Source organism: Pseudorca crassidens, chromosome 2 (assembly GCF_039906515.1).
Source record: "Pseudorca crassidens isolate mPseCra1 chromosome 2, mPseCra1.hap1, whole genome shotgun sequence".
Classification (NCBI taxonomy): Eukaryota; Metazoa; Chordata; class Mammalia; order Artiodactyla; family Delphinidae; genus Pseudorca; species Pseudorca crassidens.
This window is the reverse complement of record NC_090297.1, coordinates 140,056,356-140,070,280: the sequence shown is the minus strand read 5'-3', so window position 1 is coordinate 140,070,280 and position 13,925 is coordinate 140,056,356. Positions and strand designations below refer to the sequence as shown.

The 13,925-nt window shown below is 39.8% G+C and overlaps 1 protein-coding gene and 1 pseudogene across 4 annotated transcripts in view; one reads left to right on the top strand and one right to left on the bottom strand.

Annotated features, from left to right (window-relative positions):
* The window catches only part of HMCN1 (hemicentin 1), a 524,815-nt gene extending 512,052 nt beyond the window's left edge, over positions 1–12,763 (bottom strand). For all 4 annotated transcript variants that reach the window (XR_010941259.1, XM_067728936.1, XM_067728938.1 and 1 more), the window contains exon 1: positions 12,161–12,763. Coding sequence is in view for 3 of the 4 variants with exons in the window: in XM_067728936.1 (XP_067585037.1) it covers positions 12,161–12,428 (268 nt within the window). In the remaining variant the exon portion in view is untranslated. The remainder of the gene's footprint in view (positions 1–12,160) is intronic.
* Positions 4,756–5,226, top strand: LOC137219818 (cytochrome c oxidase subunit 5B, mitochondrial pseudogene; annotated as a pseudogene).
* Positions 12,764–13,925: the final 1,162 nt, after the last annotated feature.

Below are 13,925 nucleotides of genomic sequence, written 5' to 3'. Positions count from 1 at the left end.
CAAACTATCTTCTCACAGGAACTCCGCATCTAATCTCCACTTTAGCTGAAACAAGGTTCTCCATAGATGGTGCCACCTCCCCTACAGCCCTCCCCAGTGGAGTCTGCTCATTCTTCAACATGCCATTCTGAGGTGTGTGCCACCTGACACCCTCTAACCTTCTTCATCATTGTCATCTCCCATCTGAAGACATCTCAATGAATCCTTATTAAATAAAAATTTGATGCCTGACTCACTGGCTTCCTCAGCATTTTAAGCTCTGTTATTATCCAGGTTACTTTAACACACATGTTCAACGCTGCAGACTCAAGTTCCTTGATTTCAATCCCACAATCTTCATTTCTACTCAAGCTGAATTCTATGATCAATCACTCTGGCCATTCTTACCAATGAATTCCAAATTCTTTGTTATATTGTCCTTCACATGCAAAATCTCAACTCTTGTCAGTCCAGCACATCCAGGTTTGACTCTATGATCTGTCACTTCAGTCTCTCTCTTATCAATATTCTTCTCAACCATATCTTAGTTCTTTAGCCACAACTGCTCAACGAAATCCCAGTCCTAGGTCAAACAAGTGATTAAACTCAGCAATTATACCCAGGCTGCCGAGAGCTACTGGAGAAAATCACAAAGGTAGGCAGTATTCAAGCATCACAAGTTCATCTTCTGAACCACAACTCATCCTGGAAAACTGTCTCTGTGTCCACAGGTAACTCCTACCTCCAAAACTCCACCATTTTTCTACAATCCCTTACTTACCGTTCTGCCACTTCCCTCCTCTCAACAAATGACCCTCCTTTCTGTTTGAGAAAATAAAGAGTCCATCAGACAGGAAGTCACCCAACATCCTGTATCCTCACCTACCACCTTGTCCATGACTATACCTATCAATGGTCTGCTTCTCTCCTATTACACTCAACCAAACGTCTTCTCGTGCCAACAGCCAATCCTTCTACTTTGCATTCTATCTCCTCTTACTTCCTCAAAGTCCTGGTTTTATAAAGTATCTGTTCTCCCTTTGGCATATTTTATCTCTTCTATTCTACTGACTTTTCTAGCAGTATTTAAATATTTATCCTCTCTCCCACCTTAAAAAATGTCCTTTCTCAACTCTAAATCCCAATTACTAATGATTATTGAGAATTTACTGTGTGAAAGGGATTGTGCTAAGTTTTGAACATCTAGTATTTCACTCCTCACATCAACCTTATAGAGTAGTAATACTATCCCCAATTACTGAAAGTGAAGCACAAAGAAGTTACAATCACACAACAAGTAATTGGTGGAGCCAGTCTTCCAACCCAGGCATCAGACTCCAGAGCCTATGCTTTAAACCACAATGTTATGTTTCATGACAGAACCACACTGCATTCATTAGCTCCATTTTCTTACCTGTCATTTCAGCCTCCTGACTCCACAACTCCAATGAAACTGTCTATTTTATTTTAATCTTTTGGTTAAAAGCCTTTATTTTCAGTAACTTTTTAAATGGATAGAGTTGACAACTTCTCCTGCTTTAAACTAACAACTTTTTAGATTTCCAGACCCTGCTCCTTCCTGTTTCTCTTCCTATTTACCTGGACTCTCCTTTGCAGAATCTTTTATGAATGTCCCTTCTTTTAAATGCTTGTGTTCACCATAGTTCTTGCCTGTCTTCCTTCTTTTCTCAGTCTACATACTCTCTTTAGATGATCTCGTTCATTCCGATGGCTTCAGCTATCACCTATATAAGTTTCAAGTGGAGAGGACAGTTACCTGGCACTATTCACACTAACAGTGACAGCTGGAAATGCTGAGGGGTGGAACCTGGAGACTGACAGGCCAGCCAAACAGATTCACACAGGGAGACATTTACTTTCATAAATTTACCATCAACCAAGATCTGGCTCTCAGACTTGCAAACTCAGAAACTTTAACTTGACACTGTCAGAACACTTTAAACAATAGAGGCAGATGTATAAAACTGGTATGCCAAAATGTGAGTTACCAACGAGGAATATAACTGTCTGTGAATCTGAGGTATATGCCAGCCTGACCAGAGCATTCTCTCACCATAAGTAAAGTTCATGAGGTTAAATTATTTGGAGGCTGTTTGGTGAGCACGGAACCAAAACAAGGAGAGTTAATAGTATGATCCAAATATGTAATGACATCATTACATATTTATAAAGATAAACAGTCTATCACCACAGTTGGAACATTGCTCATGATGGACTAGTTATTTAAGTGTAGAATGAACTAACACTCCAAACCGCAGACAGAACTTGGCAAAAATATATATATCTGATTTAAAAATGGGCAGAGGATCTGAAGAGACATCTTTTCAAAGACATGCAGATGGTCAACAGGTAAATGAAAAGTACTCAACATCACTAATCACCAGGGAAATGCAAATCAAACCCACAATGAGATATCACTTCACACCTGTCAGAATGTCTACTATCAAAAAGGCAAGAAATAAGAAGCGTTGGTGAGGATGTGGAGAAAGGGAACCTTTGTGTGCTGTTGGTGGGAATATAAATGGGTGCAGTCACTATGGAGAACAGTATGGAGGTTCCTCAAAAAATTAAAACTAAAGCTACCATATATATGATCCAGCAATCCCACTTCTGGGTATTTATCAAAAGAAAACAAAAACACCAACACAGAAAGATATATGAACCCCCATGTTCACTGCAGCATTATTTACAATAGCCAAGATATGGAAGCAACCTAAGTGTCTGTTAATGGATGAATGGAAAAAGAAAATGTGGCATGCATACACACACACACACACACACACACACACACACACACACAGAGGAATATTATTCAGTCATAAAAAAAATGGAAATCTTGCCATTTGCTACAACATGGATGGACCTTGACGGTTTTATGCTAAGTGAAATAAATCAGATAGAGAAAGACAAATACAGTATGTTCTCACTTATACGTGGAGTCTAAAAAAATTTTTTTAAAAACTAATGGATACAGGGCTTCCCTGGTGGCACAGTGGTTAAGAATCTGTCTGCCAATGCAGGCGACATGACTTTGAGCCCTGGTCCGGGAAGATCCCACATGCCGCAGAGCAACTAAGGCCATGCGCCACAACTACTGAGCCTGCTCTCTAGAGCCCGCAAGCCACAACTACTGAGCCCACGTGCCACAACTACTGAGCCCATGCTATTGAGCCCGCATGTCACAGCTACTGAGCCCGCCTGCCTACAGCATGTGCTCCGCAACAAGAGAAGCCACTGCAGTGAGAAGCCCACGCACAGCAACGAAGAGCAGCCCTCGCACACCGCAACTAGAGAAAGGCCACGGGCAGCAATGAAGCCCCAACACAGCCAAAAATAAATAAAATAAATTAAAACAAACAAACAAAAAAACTAATAGATACAGAGAAAAGACTGATGGTTGTCGGGGCAAAGGGTGGGGCGGGCAAAATGAGAGAAGAGGGTCAAAAGGTACAAACTTCCAATTATAAAATAAGTCATGGGATTGTAATGTAGAGCATAGTGACTACAGTCAATACTGTATTGTATATTTGAACGAGGCTAAGAGATTAAATCTTAAAAGTTCTCATCACAGAAAAAAACAGTTTCTAACATGTATGATCACAGATCTTGACTTATCCTGGTGACCATATCACAACACAGACAAATATCAAATCGTTATGTTGTACACCTGAAACTAATATTATATGTCAATTATGCCACAATTTTTTTTAAAAGGAACTTGGTTGTACAATGTCTAAGTCTGTTTCTGTGACTCTTTTTTCATTGCTGACCTCTCATACTTTTGGTTGAGACTTTATTTTGGACAAGTTAATGTATAAGGAACTTATAACAAAGACTACCACCCTGAGAGTAACAGTGCCTCTTAAAGCTAACTTTACGTATCTTTTCTCTTTCATTGTATGCCAATTTCATATTTTAATCTACAGAAGGCAATCATATTTCCCTTTTTTCCATGTTCTAAGGGCCAAGTCCAGTCTTTTGGACTTTATTAATAGCTCAGAAATCCATACCCTTCTTCCTATGCCCAAGTCCCCTCAATTTTCCTCCCTGAATTGCTATGATGGCCTCAGATTTCAGCTCTCAGCTCTCAGGACTGCCTTACTCCAATCCATCCAAGACATAAAGATCTAAAATGAAAACCCAATCATGTCACTTTTCACTTACAATCCTTTCAGCCTCCCAAAAGCTTTCAGGATGAAATCCAAACTCCTTAATATTTTTGATTAAACTGCTTTTACTCATGCACTTTCTCCAGGTAACACTTCTTCCAGAAAACCTTTGCTGACCATCACCCTCCTGAATTCGGGATCAGGGACATGCTCTCAGCTCACACAATTCCCCATGCTGTTCTCCCCACTATAAAATGTTTCACAGCATATAATACTGTTATTTCTCTTGCCTTTCTCCCCAAAGACTGTTAACTTCTTGTAAGCTATACCTCATTATCTTTGAATCAAAAGCACCTAGCACAGTCCTTGACAAACAGGGAGTTTATTACCTATAAATAGAGATAAGCAGTCATAAACATCCTTGAGAATGGTTATTATTTGCCTGATAAGAGACAAGCTATAAGCAAAACCAAATTCTGATTTACTATCCATCAATTAAAAGGCTGTCCTCAACCTAATAGGGAAAAAAAAAAAAAACCTTCATCCTGTGGGAGTCATAGACGATTTTTCAAAATAGAAGCATCCCTAACAAACTTAACATATTTGATATATCAAAATTCGATTCCAAATGCTGGTAGCTGGCGCGATGGCTTCAAGTTTACTCCGCAGAGCTGAAGCGCTGGCCATGCAGGCCCTGACGGCCCGCGGTCCCAACGGAATCTCCATGGTGCCCTCTATGGCATCTGGAGGTGGTGCTCCTACTGATGATGAGCAGGCATCTGGGCTGGAGAGGGAGGTCATGCCGGCTTCACACAAGGGACTGGACCCGTACAATATGCTCGCCCCAAAGGCAGCCTCAGGTACCAAGGAAGACCCTAATTGAGTCCCCTCCATCACCAATAAGCAGATAGTGGGCTGCATCCGTGAAGAAGGCAACAGTGCTGTCTGTCATCTGGTTCTGGCTGCACAAAGGCGAGGCCCAGTGGAACCCATTACAAGCTGGTGCCCTACCAGCTGGCCCACTGAGCCCCTGCACTAACTCACTCAAAATGTGATGTAAAGTTTCTTCTTTCCCATAAAAACTAGCCATTACATTGGCTCCTCCTCCCATTAAAAAAAAAAAAAAATTTGATTCCTACACTTTGAAGTTTTCATTGTGCAGAGCAAAACGTCTCCATATCCTCAGAAAACAACCAGTGACATGGGATCTACACTCTCAGGTTAAAATAGTCTATCATCCTAGGAAACAAAGTTATCATTATCATTGTCTAACCAAAATCTCTCACTCTTAAATGTTAGTTCATTTCTTTTAGTTAGATTTCTCTTTGACTTAAAAGACCAGTCCATTTCCTCATGAAAACCCTTTTCCTGTAGGATGTGCCAGAGGCAAAGGGAGACTAATAGCTTCTTGGCTCCTTTTTCTATATATAGTGAAACTGAAAACATTCAACTTGAAGTTTAGTTCATATAAATTGGTATAGGTTTTCAAGGTCTGAATGTGCAATACTTTCCTAGTAAAAATCTTTCTATTCTATTGCTCAGAAAAATATTCTAAGAGAATCTTTTCATAAAAGAAGTCCTAGAGTTTTTTTAACACTTTGTAGGTCCTGGAGAAACATACAAAGTCACTGAGGGCTCAGAAGTTTTATTACAATGAAACTTTTAAGCGCAGAGACGTGTAATGCTGCTATTTCTCCCAGTGAATCAAGTCCTTGTCACTTTAAGTCTCTTTGTAGTCCCTTATCTTTCACTATATTATGATCATTAAAACCATGGACTTCGGTAATAATCTACCAATGCACTGATTTTATAGATAAAGAAACAAGTCTGGCAAGGTTAAACGATTTGCTTAAATGACAAGAATAAGGATGAGAACACAAATTTGTTCCAAATTGGACATTCTTTCTACTACATCACATGGGCATTTTGTAAAATACTGGTTGAATCATTTATCAAAACTAGTTTCTATTTTGTTCTATTTTATATTTGTTCTATTAGCTTCATGAACAAAACAACCTTTCCAGTAGCTGGAAACAGCAATATAATTCCAAAGATTTCCAATTCCTCTACTCCCATTCTATTTTAAATTCTCTCCAAACAGGCTTTCACTCCCATCGTTTCTTGTTGAGACATCAATGATTTCCATGTTGCTAAACAGATTAGCCAATTCTCGGTCCTCTTCCTAACTAACCAATTAGTGCTTCTTCCTTGGAAAGCTTTCCTCTCTTGATTTCTAGTTATACTCTTCAATCTTCAGTTTCTCAGGCTACTTTGTTCTTTTATCATCATCTCTGACTGCTAAACATTGGAGTATTCCAAGGCTGAGTCCTCAGACCTTTATTAATTCTTCATTTAATCGGTCCTTTAGTGGTCCTACCTAGCCTCAGAGCCCTGATTACCATCCTATATGTGCCTCTGGATCCCAAATTTATGTATCTGACCCAGACCTGTCCCCTTGAATTCTAATCTTATATATCTAACTGCCTTTGTAATATCTCCACTTGGGTAACAAAGGCTTCTCAAACTTAAACATACCCCAAAATAATAGCCTCAGTCTCCCACTCTTTCTCAAACCTACTTCATGCTTGTTCTCCATCTCAGTAAATCGCTATGCTATGCTTCTACTCACTCAAGACAAATCCTCAGAATCTCTCTTATCTTCTGTTATTTTTCTCTCACATCTAGTTCATCATTAAATCCTTTTGGTTGAATCTCCAAAATATACATAGAATCCAACTATTTCTCAAAACTTCCAACTACCAACTTTACCCAAGATATACCATCCTCTTCTGCACCTGGCTCTGATGACCAGGGAGACTGTGCCACTGCGTCCCACAAGACACCTTCTATATAAGGCCACTCTTTCAAGACCAGGAGACACAGCTGATATACTTCATATATAGAAACAAACACAAAGAGTTAGGCAAAAAGAGAAGACAAAGGAATACCTTCCAAATAAAAGAATGAGATAAAAATCTCAGAAAAGAACTAAACAAAACAGAGATAGCAACTTACCAGATAAATAGTTTAAAGTAAGTAATAGTCATAAATAAGCTTAACGAACTTGGAAGAAGAATGGATGAACTCAGTGAGCTTCAACAAAGCTTCAACAAAGGTTGAAGGTTAAAGAGAGAATCTTAAGGTTAAAGGTTAAAGGTTAGAGAGAGAATCAAAGGTTAAAGAGAGAATCTTAAAAGCAGCAAGAGAAAAACACTTAGTTACATACAAGGGAACCCCCATAAGACCATCAGCTAATTTTCAGCAGAAACTGTACAGGCCAGAAGAAACTGGCACAATATATTAAAAGTGCTGAAAGAAAAAGCTTACAACCAAGAATACTCTACCTGGTAAGGTTATCACTCATAAATGAAGGAGATATAAAGAGTTTCCCATAAAAGAAAAAGCTAAAGGAGTTCATCACCACTAAACTGGCCTTACCAAAAAAAAGTATTAAAGGGACCTCTTTAAATGGAAAAGAAAAGCCCATAACCAAACCAAACCAAACAAATTATGAAACAGAAAATCTCACTGGTAAAGGCAAACATACCAAAGGTAGTGGTTCAACCACCTATAAAACTAGCATGAAGGTTAAAAGACAAAAATAGTAAAATCATTGATATCTAAAATGATCAGTTAAGCAATATACAAAATAAAAAGATGTAAATATGACATCAAAAGCATAAAACATTGAGGGTGGGGAAGTAAAAATGTAGTGCTTTTAGAATGTACTTGAACTTAAATGACCATCAACTTAAAATAGCCTCCTATATACGTAGGTTGTTATATATGAACCTCATGGTAACGACAAACACAAAACCTATACCAAATACACAAAAATAAAGAGAAAGAAATACAAACACAGCACTAAAAACAAGTCATCAAATCACAAGGGAAGAGAACAAAAGAAAGGAACAGAGGACAACTACAAAAACAACCAGAAAACAACAAAACTGCAATAATAATTATTATTATTCTATGAATTATAATTATTCCTATGAATAATTATTCTAAATGTAAATGGACTAAATGCTCCAATCAAAAGACATAGGGCAGCTGAATGGATTTTAATAAAAAAAGACCTATATATACACTGCCTGCAAGAGACTCACTCACTTCAGGTCTAAAACACACATACTAAAAGTAAAGGAATGAAAAAAGCCATTCCATGCAAAAAGAAACAAAAAGAATTGTTGGAGTAGCAATATGCAGATCAGACAAAATAGGCTTTAAAACAAAGACTAACAGGAAACAAAGAAGAGTATTACATAATGACAAAGGGATCAATCCAATAAGAGGATTATAATACTTGTAGTATGCGCCCAACACAGGCATACCTAAATACATAAATATTAACAGATATAAAGGGACAAATTGACAGTAATACAATAATATTAGGGGACTGAAACATACCACTTGCATCAATAAATAGATCATCCAGACAGAAAATCAATAAGAAAAAGTTGGCCTTAAATGACACATTAGACCAGATGGATATAATAGACTATTATAGAACATTCTATCCCAAAACAGCAAAATACACATTCTTTTTAAGTACACACAGAACATTCTCCAGAGGTTAGGGGTGGGACTGAAAGTTCCAATGCTCTAATCACAGGGATGAGTCTCCTGGCAATGAGCCCCCATTCTTCAGTGGGGTTCAAAAGTTACCTCATTAACATAACAGAAGATACCTTTACGGTTCTCATCACTTAGGAAATTTCAAGGGTTTTAAGAGCTCCTTGCCAGAAAAGGTGACAAAGCCCAAATATTTATTTCATATTACAAATCACAATATCACATATGTTCACACAGAAAAATGCACACAAAGGTTTATATTAATAGAAGCATTATTCATACTAGCCAGAAAGTGGAAACAACCCAAATATACATCATAGATTAAAAGATAAACAAAATGTGGTATATCTATAAAATGGAATATTATTTGGCCATAAAAATTAATAAAGTACTGATTTATGCTACAACATGGATGAACCTTAAAAACATTATGCTAAAGTTAAAGAAGCCAGTCAAAAAAGACCACATATTATACGATTCATATGATTCCATTCATATGAAAGTCCAGAAGAGGAAAATCCACAGAGACAAGAAGTAAATTAGTAGTTGCGTAAGGCTGGGAGGAGGATGATATGTGGCGGCGGAGGGGAGGGGTAGAGGACTGATAACTAAAAGGCACAGGGCTTCTCTGTGCAGTGAGGAAAATGTTCCAAACTTGACTGAGGTGATGGTTGCATGTATATATATCTGAATATACTATAAACCACAGAATTGTACATTTTAAATGAATGATTGTATGGTAAGGGAATTATATCTCAATAAAGCTGTTAAAAATTAATGCATTAAATGTGATTCTAGAAGTGAAAAACCCATCTTAAGCAAAGGCAGCATCAAAAAGTTGACTTGGCTTGCCATGACCCTGGTCCTCTCTGGTACTTCCTTCTACCATGGGTTATGTTGCTGCCCCTCTAACAATAGCTTCCTACATACACATTTTCTGAATGATTTTATCACCTCCTTGTCAACTTGTTAGACTTATTGCTCTTGTATGTCTGTATTTTCCATGTATTTTCATTTTTACCCCCACCTGAAAACACACACCTTGCTCCAAACCATAACGCAGAGGTCCAAACAATCATCTGTAAAGGCTTGAAGGTCTTTGTCAAATGCCTGAGACTACAGCCCAGATCTTACCCATTATTTCATCCAGCTAAATGCAAAAGGAGATGTCAAAGGATTTTGAAAAGCTGTAAGTAGTCGAGGTGATTCATATAATTACATTAAATTACACACATCTTTTCTTTGCCTGTCGTGTCAGGGACTGTGAAAAACCACCACATGTAAAACAGTCGTAAAACGTTACAGTTGGACATGACCTTAGCGATGTTCAGATTCAATTCTGCCATTTTATAGTTGAGATAACAGATACAAAAAAAAGGTAGACAGACTTCTCTAATGTCACTCAGTAAGCCAGCAAAACTCCATTCAAGGCCCTTTCTGTCCACTGGTGAGCGCAAGCTGATAACCAACCAGAAGTACAAGGGAATCAGAAACTCTTGATGACTGTACACACACACAAACAGAAAATGACACACAAAGATAATATTACAATCCACTACAGTGAGTTAGTAAACTTAATTAAAGGTTATTAGTATGTTTTATTTCCCTCTTTATCTTCAAAAACACTTTGGTCTTATCCTCTCTACTTTGAATCACAATGGAACTAGAATTAATCACTTTTGCTGAATTATACATATAATTAATTTTATGGAACCAATTTAAGTTAATCATTTTCTCATATTATTTAACTCAAAATAGCTATAATTTCTTAGCCATTTGTTATTAGCATACCACCTTTCCCTACTTTGAATCATGATTGCCAAAGTATAGGAAAGTCAACTACAACAAATTTCCCCATTTGGTAACAACTGGAAGGCGGCACACTACAATACAATTTATTACAATAATTTTTCATATCGTATCAAAATATGATGGTGATCTAGTTTCCATTTATGACTAGAGGCAATTTTTGTGTTCTGCTTACAGCAACATCATTTCATAACAGTTTTTTGGAGGAAAGCAAATGGTGGTGTTAGAGAAAAGATTTTTTACTTTTTTTTAGCCTATTTCAGATTCATCCCTATAGAAGAAACATATTTAGCCTATTCCAAAATAGCAAAAGTCCTGGACCACATCACAATTGGCATCTTGACATTTAATAAATTAAAACATTATAACACATGAGGTATCTCACGGAGGCAGCTAACACAGTAAATGATCGTTCAATTCTTCATTCAAATATAAAGAACATATCACGTTTGATCAACGTAGAAATTACTAAAATATATGTATATCCCGGAAGAGTAGGATAGGTTATGGTTTTCATCACTTAAAGAACAACAACAAACAAAAATCCCAGAGTTCTATTTCCCTCTAAATTCCTCCCCCTGACAATTTTTTTAATAGCTGAAACCTGCCACATTTAATACCCAGCAATGATTTGAACTCATGTATGCTTGTCAAATGCACGAGGAAAGAATCTGAGATTCTCAGTATCAAACTCTCATTGTGAAGAGGTTGTGTCAAGGTCTTCCAGTGAAGAGACAGATTTCAATAGAAATGTGGGAGAACAGTGGGGGAGGACTTTTAAGAAACCACTGCTTTATTTCTTCAACTGGGCAGCCACTTGTGCTAATGAAACTCAGGTGGATGTTATACACAGCCAATCCCAGGGCTCCCCCGGCAGTGCTACCCTCAGCAATGACAATGAAGGCTCCTATGAGCCTCATAGAAAGGTGCCACTTTAAAGAGAAACAAAAAAGTAAAGAGGATCAAATTCCAGTGGAGCAGCTGAAACCCATGGCTTTAGGGCAAAAAGTAAAGTGATTGTGCTTCAACTACCTTTAAAGAGCACCGCCATACCAAATTTCAAGCATTTCTACTGGATGAGACACGGACATAACATTTATTACCATCTGTGAACCTAACTAAGGATGATCTGGTGCAAAGAATTTGAATAGATTCAATTAAGAAATGAATGGCTTCTTCTTACTTTCATCTCTTCAGTTCATTAGTAATCATTGCTTAACAAGCTTCCTTGTGTTTCACACTACAGGTTTTTCTCCCCCCTACTTGAGAGTTATCTTGAGTACGCTCTCAAGCTGGATGTTAGCTCTTAAAGTATTGCTGCTGAATACCCATGTCCCAATCTGCCTTAATTAAACACTTGAGTTCTAAAATTTTTAAGTTAATTTTTAAGTTAATTAACTGCTTTTGATGTCGTTGCTCTGGTTCTGATTTTCATAATTCCACATTTCCAGGTTTGGGTACCACCGTACAATCACCCTAAACAAGCCACCTCCATGGCTGAGACTTTAGGTATCAGAAAGCAAACCCAGATACAGGCGAGCAATTCTTTGTTACAACTGTATTCAGCTACACATTTTTTAAAAATTGTTCTGAAGCTCACACAAAATTTCACAGCATAAGAAACAATGTAATCATAAGGAATAACAAAGAATAAATATTTCCCTTACCTGGATCATGGAAAGGCACCAAAGCAAAGTTGAAAAGAGGTCTCTTAGGTCTTTTCAAAGACGTCTCCAAAATTTTGGAAGCCCCCTCGATAACCTGAACTAAATCATCATACATGGAACCCGTCACATCAAACACAAAAGCCAACGTGGAGGCCCCCTCGGGAATTTCCTCAGCTCTGATCTCTGACTGGGGTCTTGCTTCCTGAGCCTGGGAAGTATAAAGAAGAGTGAACAGGAATACTGTGCGGACAATGTCCCAGGAAATCATTTTGTCTTTCTTTCCTTTTTTTTTTTTTTCCTGAGCGCCTAAGCACTGTGCTGAGTCCTCCTCAACAACAGGCAGCGGGTTTCTTCTCGGGGCAATTCATTCGACTCCCGAAACCTCTTTGAACTCGCAAAAAACTGGGCGCTGAGAATCAGATGGGGACAAGCACCAAACCCGAAACCCTGCAGGGGCCGGGCGGGCAGAGATGCGGCAGCTTTTGTCCAGACGCAGCCTCCTCCGGGACAGCCGAGTGCCCGCGGCCCGGGTGGCGTGTGGCTGAGTGCGGGCGGCGCGCCCGGCCCATGCCCCGGGGGCCGTTCCGAGCCAGCGGCGCCGCACAGAGTCCGCTGCCCTTGCCGCCGCCGCCGCCGTCGTTGCCGCCGCCGCCGCCGCTGCCGCCGCGCCGCGCCGCTCTCCGCCGGGCCAGCCGTCGCGGCTCCCAACTTTCCACTGCGCGCTTCCAGCCCGGGAGCTGGGAGGGGAAGGGAAGCCGGGCTCGGCCTCGCCTCCTGATTGGCCGGTGGACGCCCCCCCTCCTTTGCTCTTGGGCGCCCCCACCTCCTGGAGGACGACTTCTCTCCACTGATTCTCGGGTCAATTCAGTACCTGGGAAGCGCTCCCAGTATCCCCTCCGCACCCGCCCTCGTTGTTTCTCACTTCCCAAACCCCAAGGTAAACAATGGCTTTCAAGAATGTGTGGCAAGAACCCGAACCGAGGGACACCACGCTAACCAGCACTAAGGGAATTGTATTTTTCTACGATGCACAACGCTGCTTCAGACACCTCTATCATAATTCCCCTCCCCCACCAAGAAGCCAAGACCTCCCCCACTCCCCAGCCCAGCCTCCCGCTCTCAGCCCGCAACTCAGCCCAGCCGGGAGGGGGAGCTGGAAAGTTCTCCCGGCTGGGCTGAAGCCACATTCTCACTCTTTGATCTCCTCAGGGACTGTAGAGCTTTGGGGAAGGGAGGGAGGACAGAGCTGGATGGGCCAGAAACGGGAGGAAGGGGAAAAGGGCTGTTGAGGGAAATGAGAGAAAGACAGCTGGAACTGGGTAGTCACTGATTGTAGTTAGGAAAGATGGTAGAAGGGAAAGCAGCTGGATGTGGAATACAGGGTGGCAGCTCAGTGCAAAGGATGAAGAGGGAGAGAGGGAAAGGAAGGGGGTGCGGGGGGAGGGGGAGAGAGATCATACTGAAGAGAAAAGTTAATTTTTTTAAATTTCACTATCAAGATTCATGTTTGCTGAGCAATATGAACCCTCCCCTCAGCATAATGAGGCAGAATAATATCCTCATTTCACACTTCCTTCCATAGAACACCCATGTGCCAAGTCTCAGCCAAAGATCCATTGAAAAGGTGTTCCCTTCTATGGCGTTTTCTCGCTGATAAGTAAGGAAACCTCGCCCTGTAAAACAGTACAAAGTTTTTCCGTGTTGTAATTATTATACACATTTTGGTACTAATAACAGAGATAAGAAGGGGGACAAAGAAAGTCAA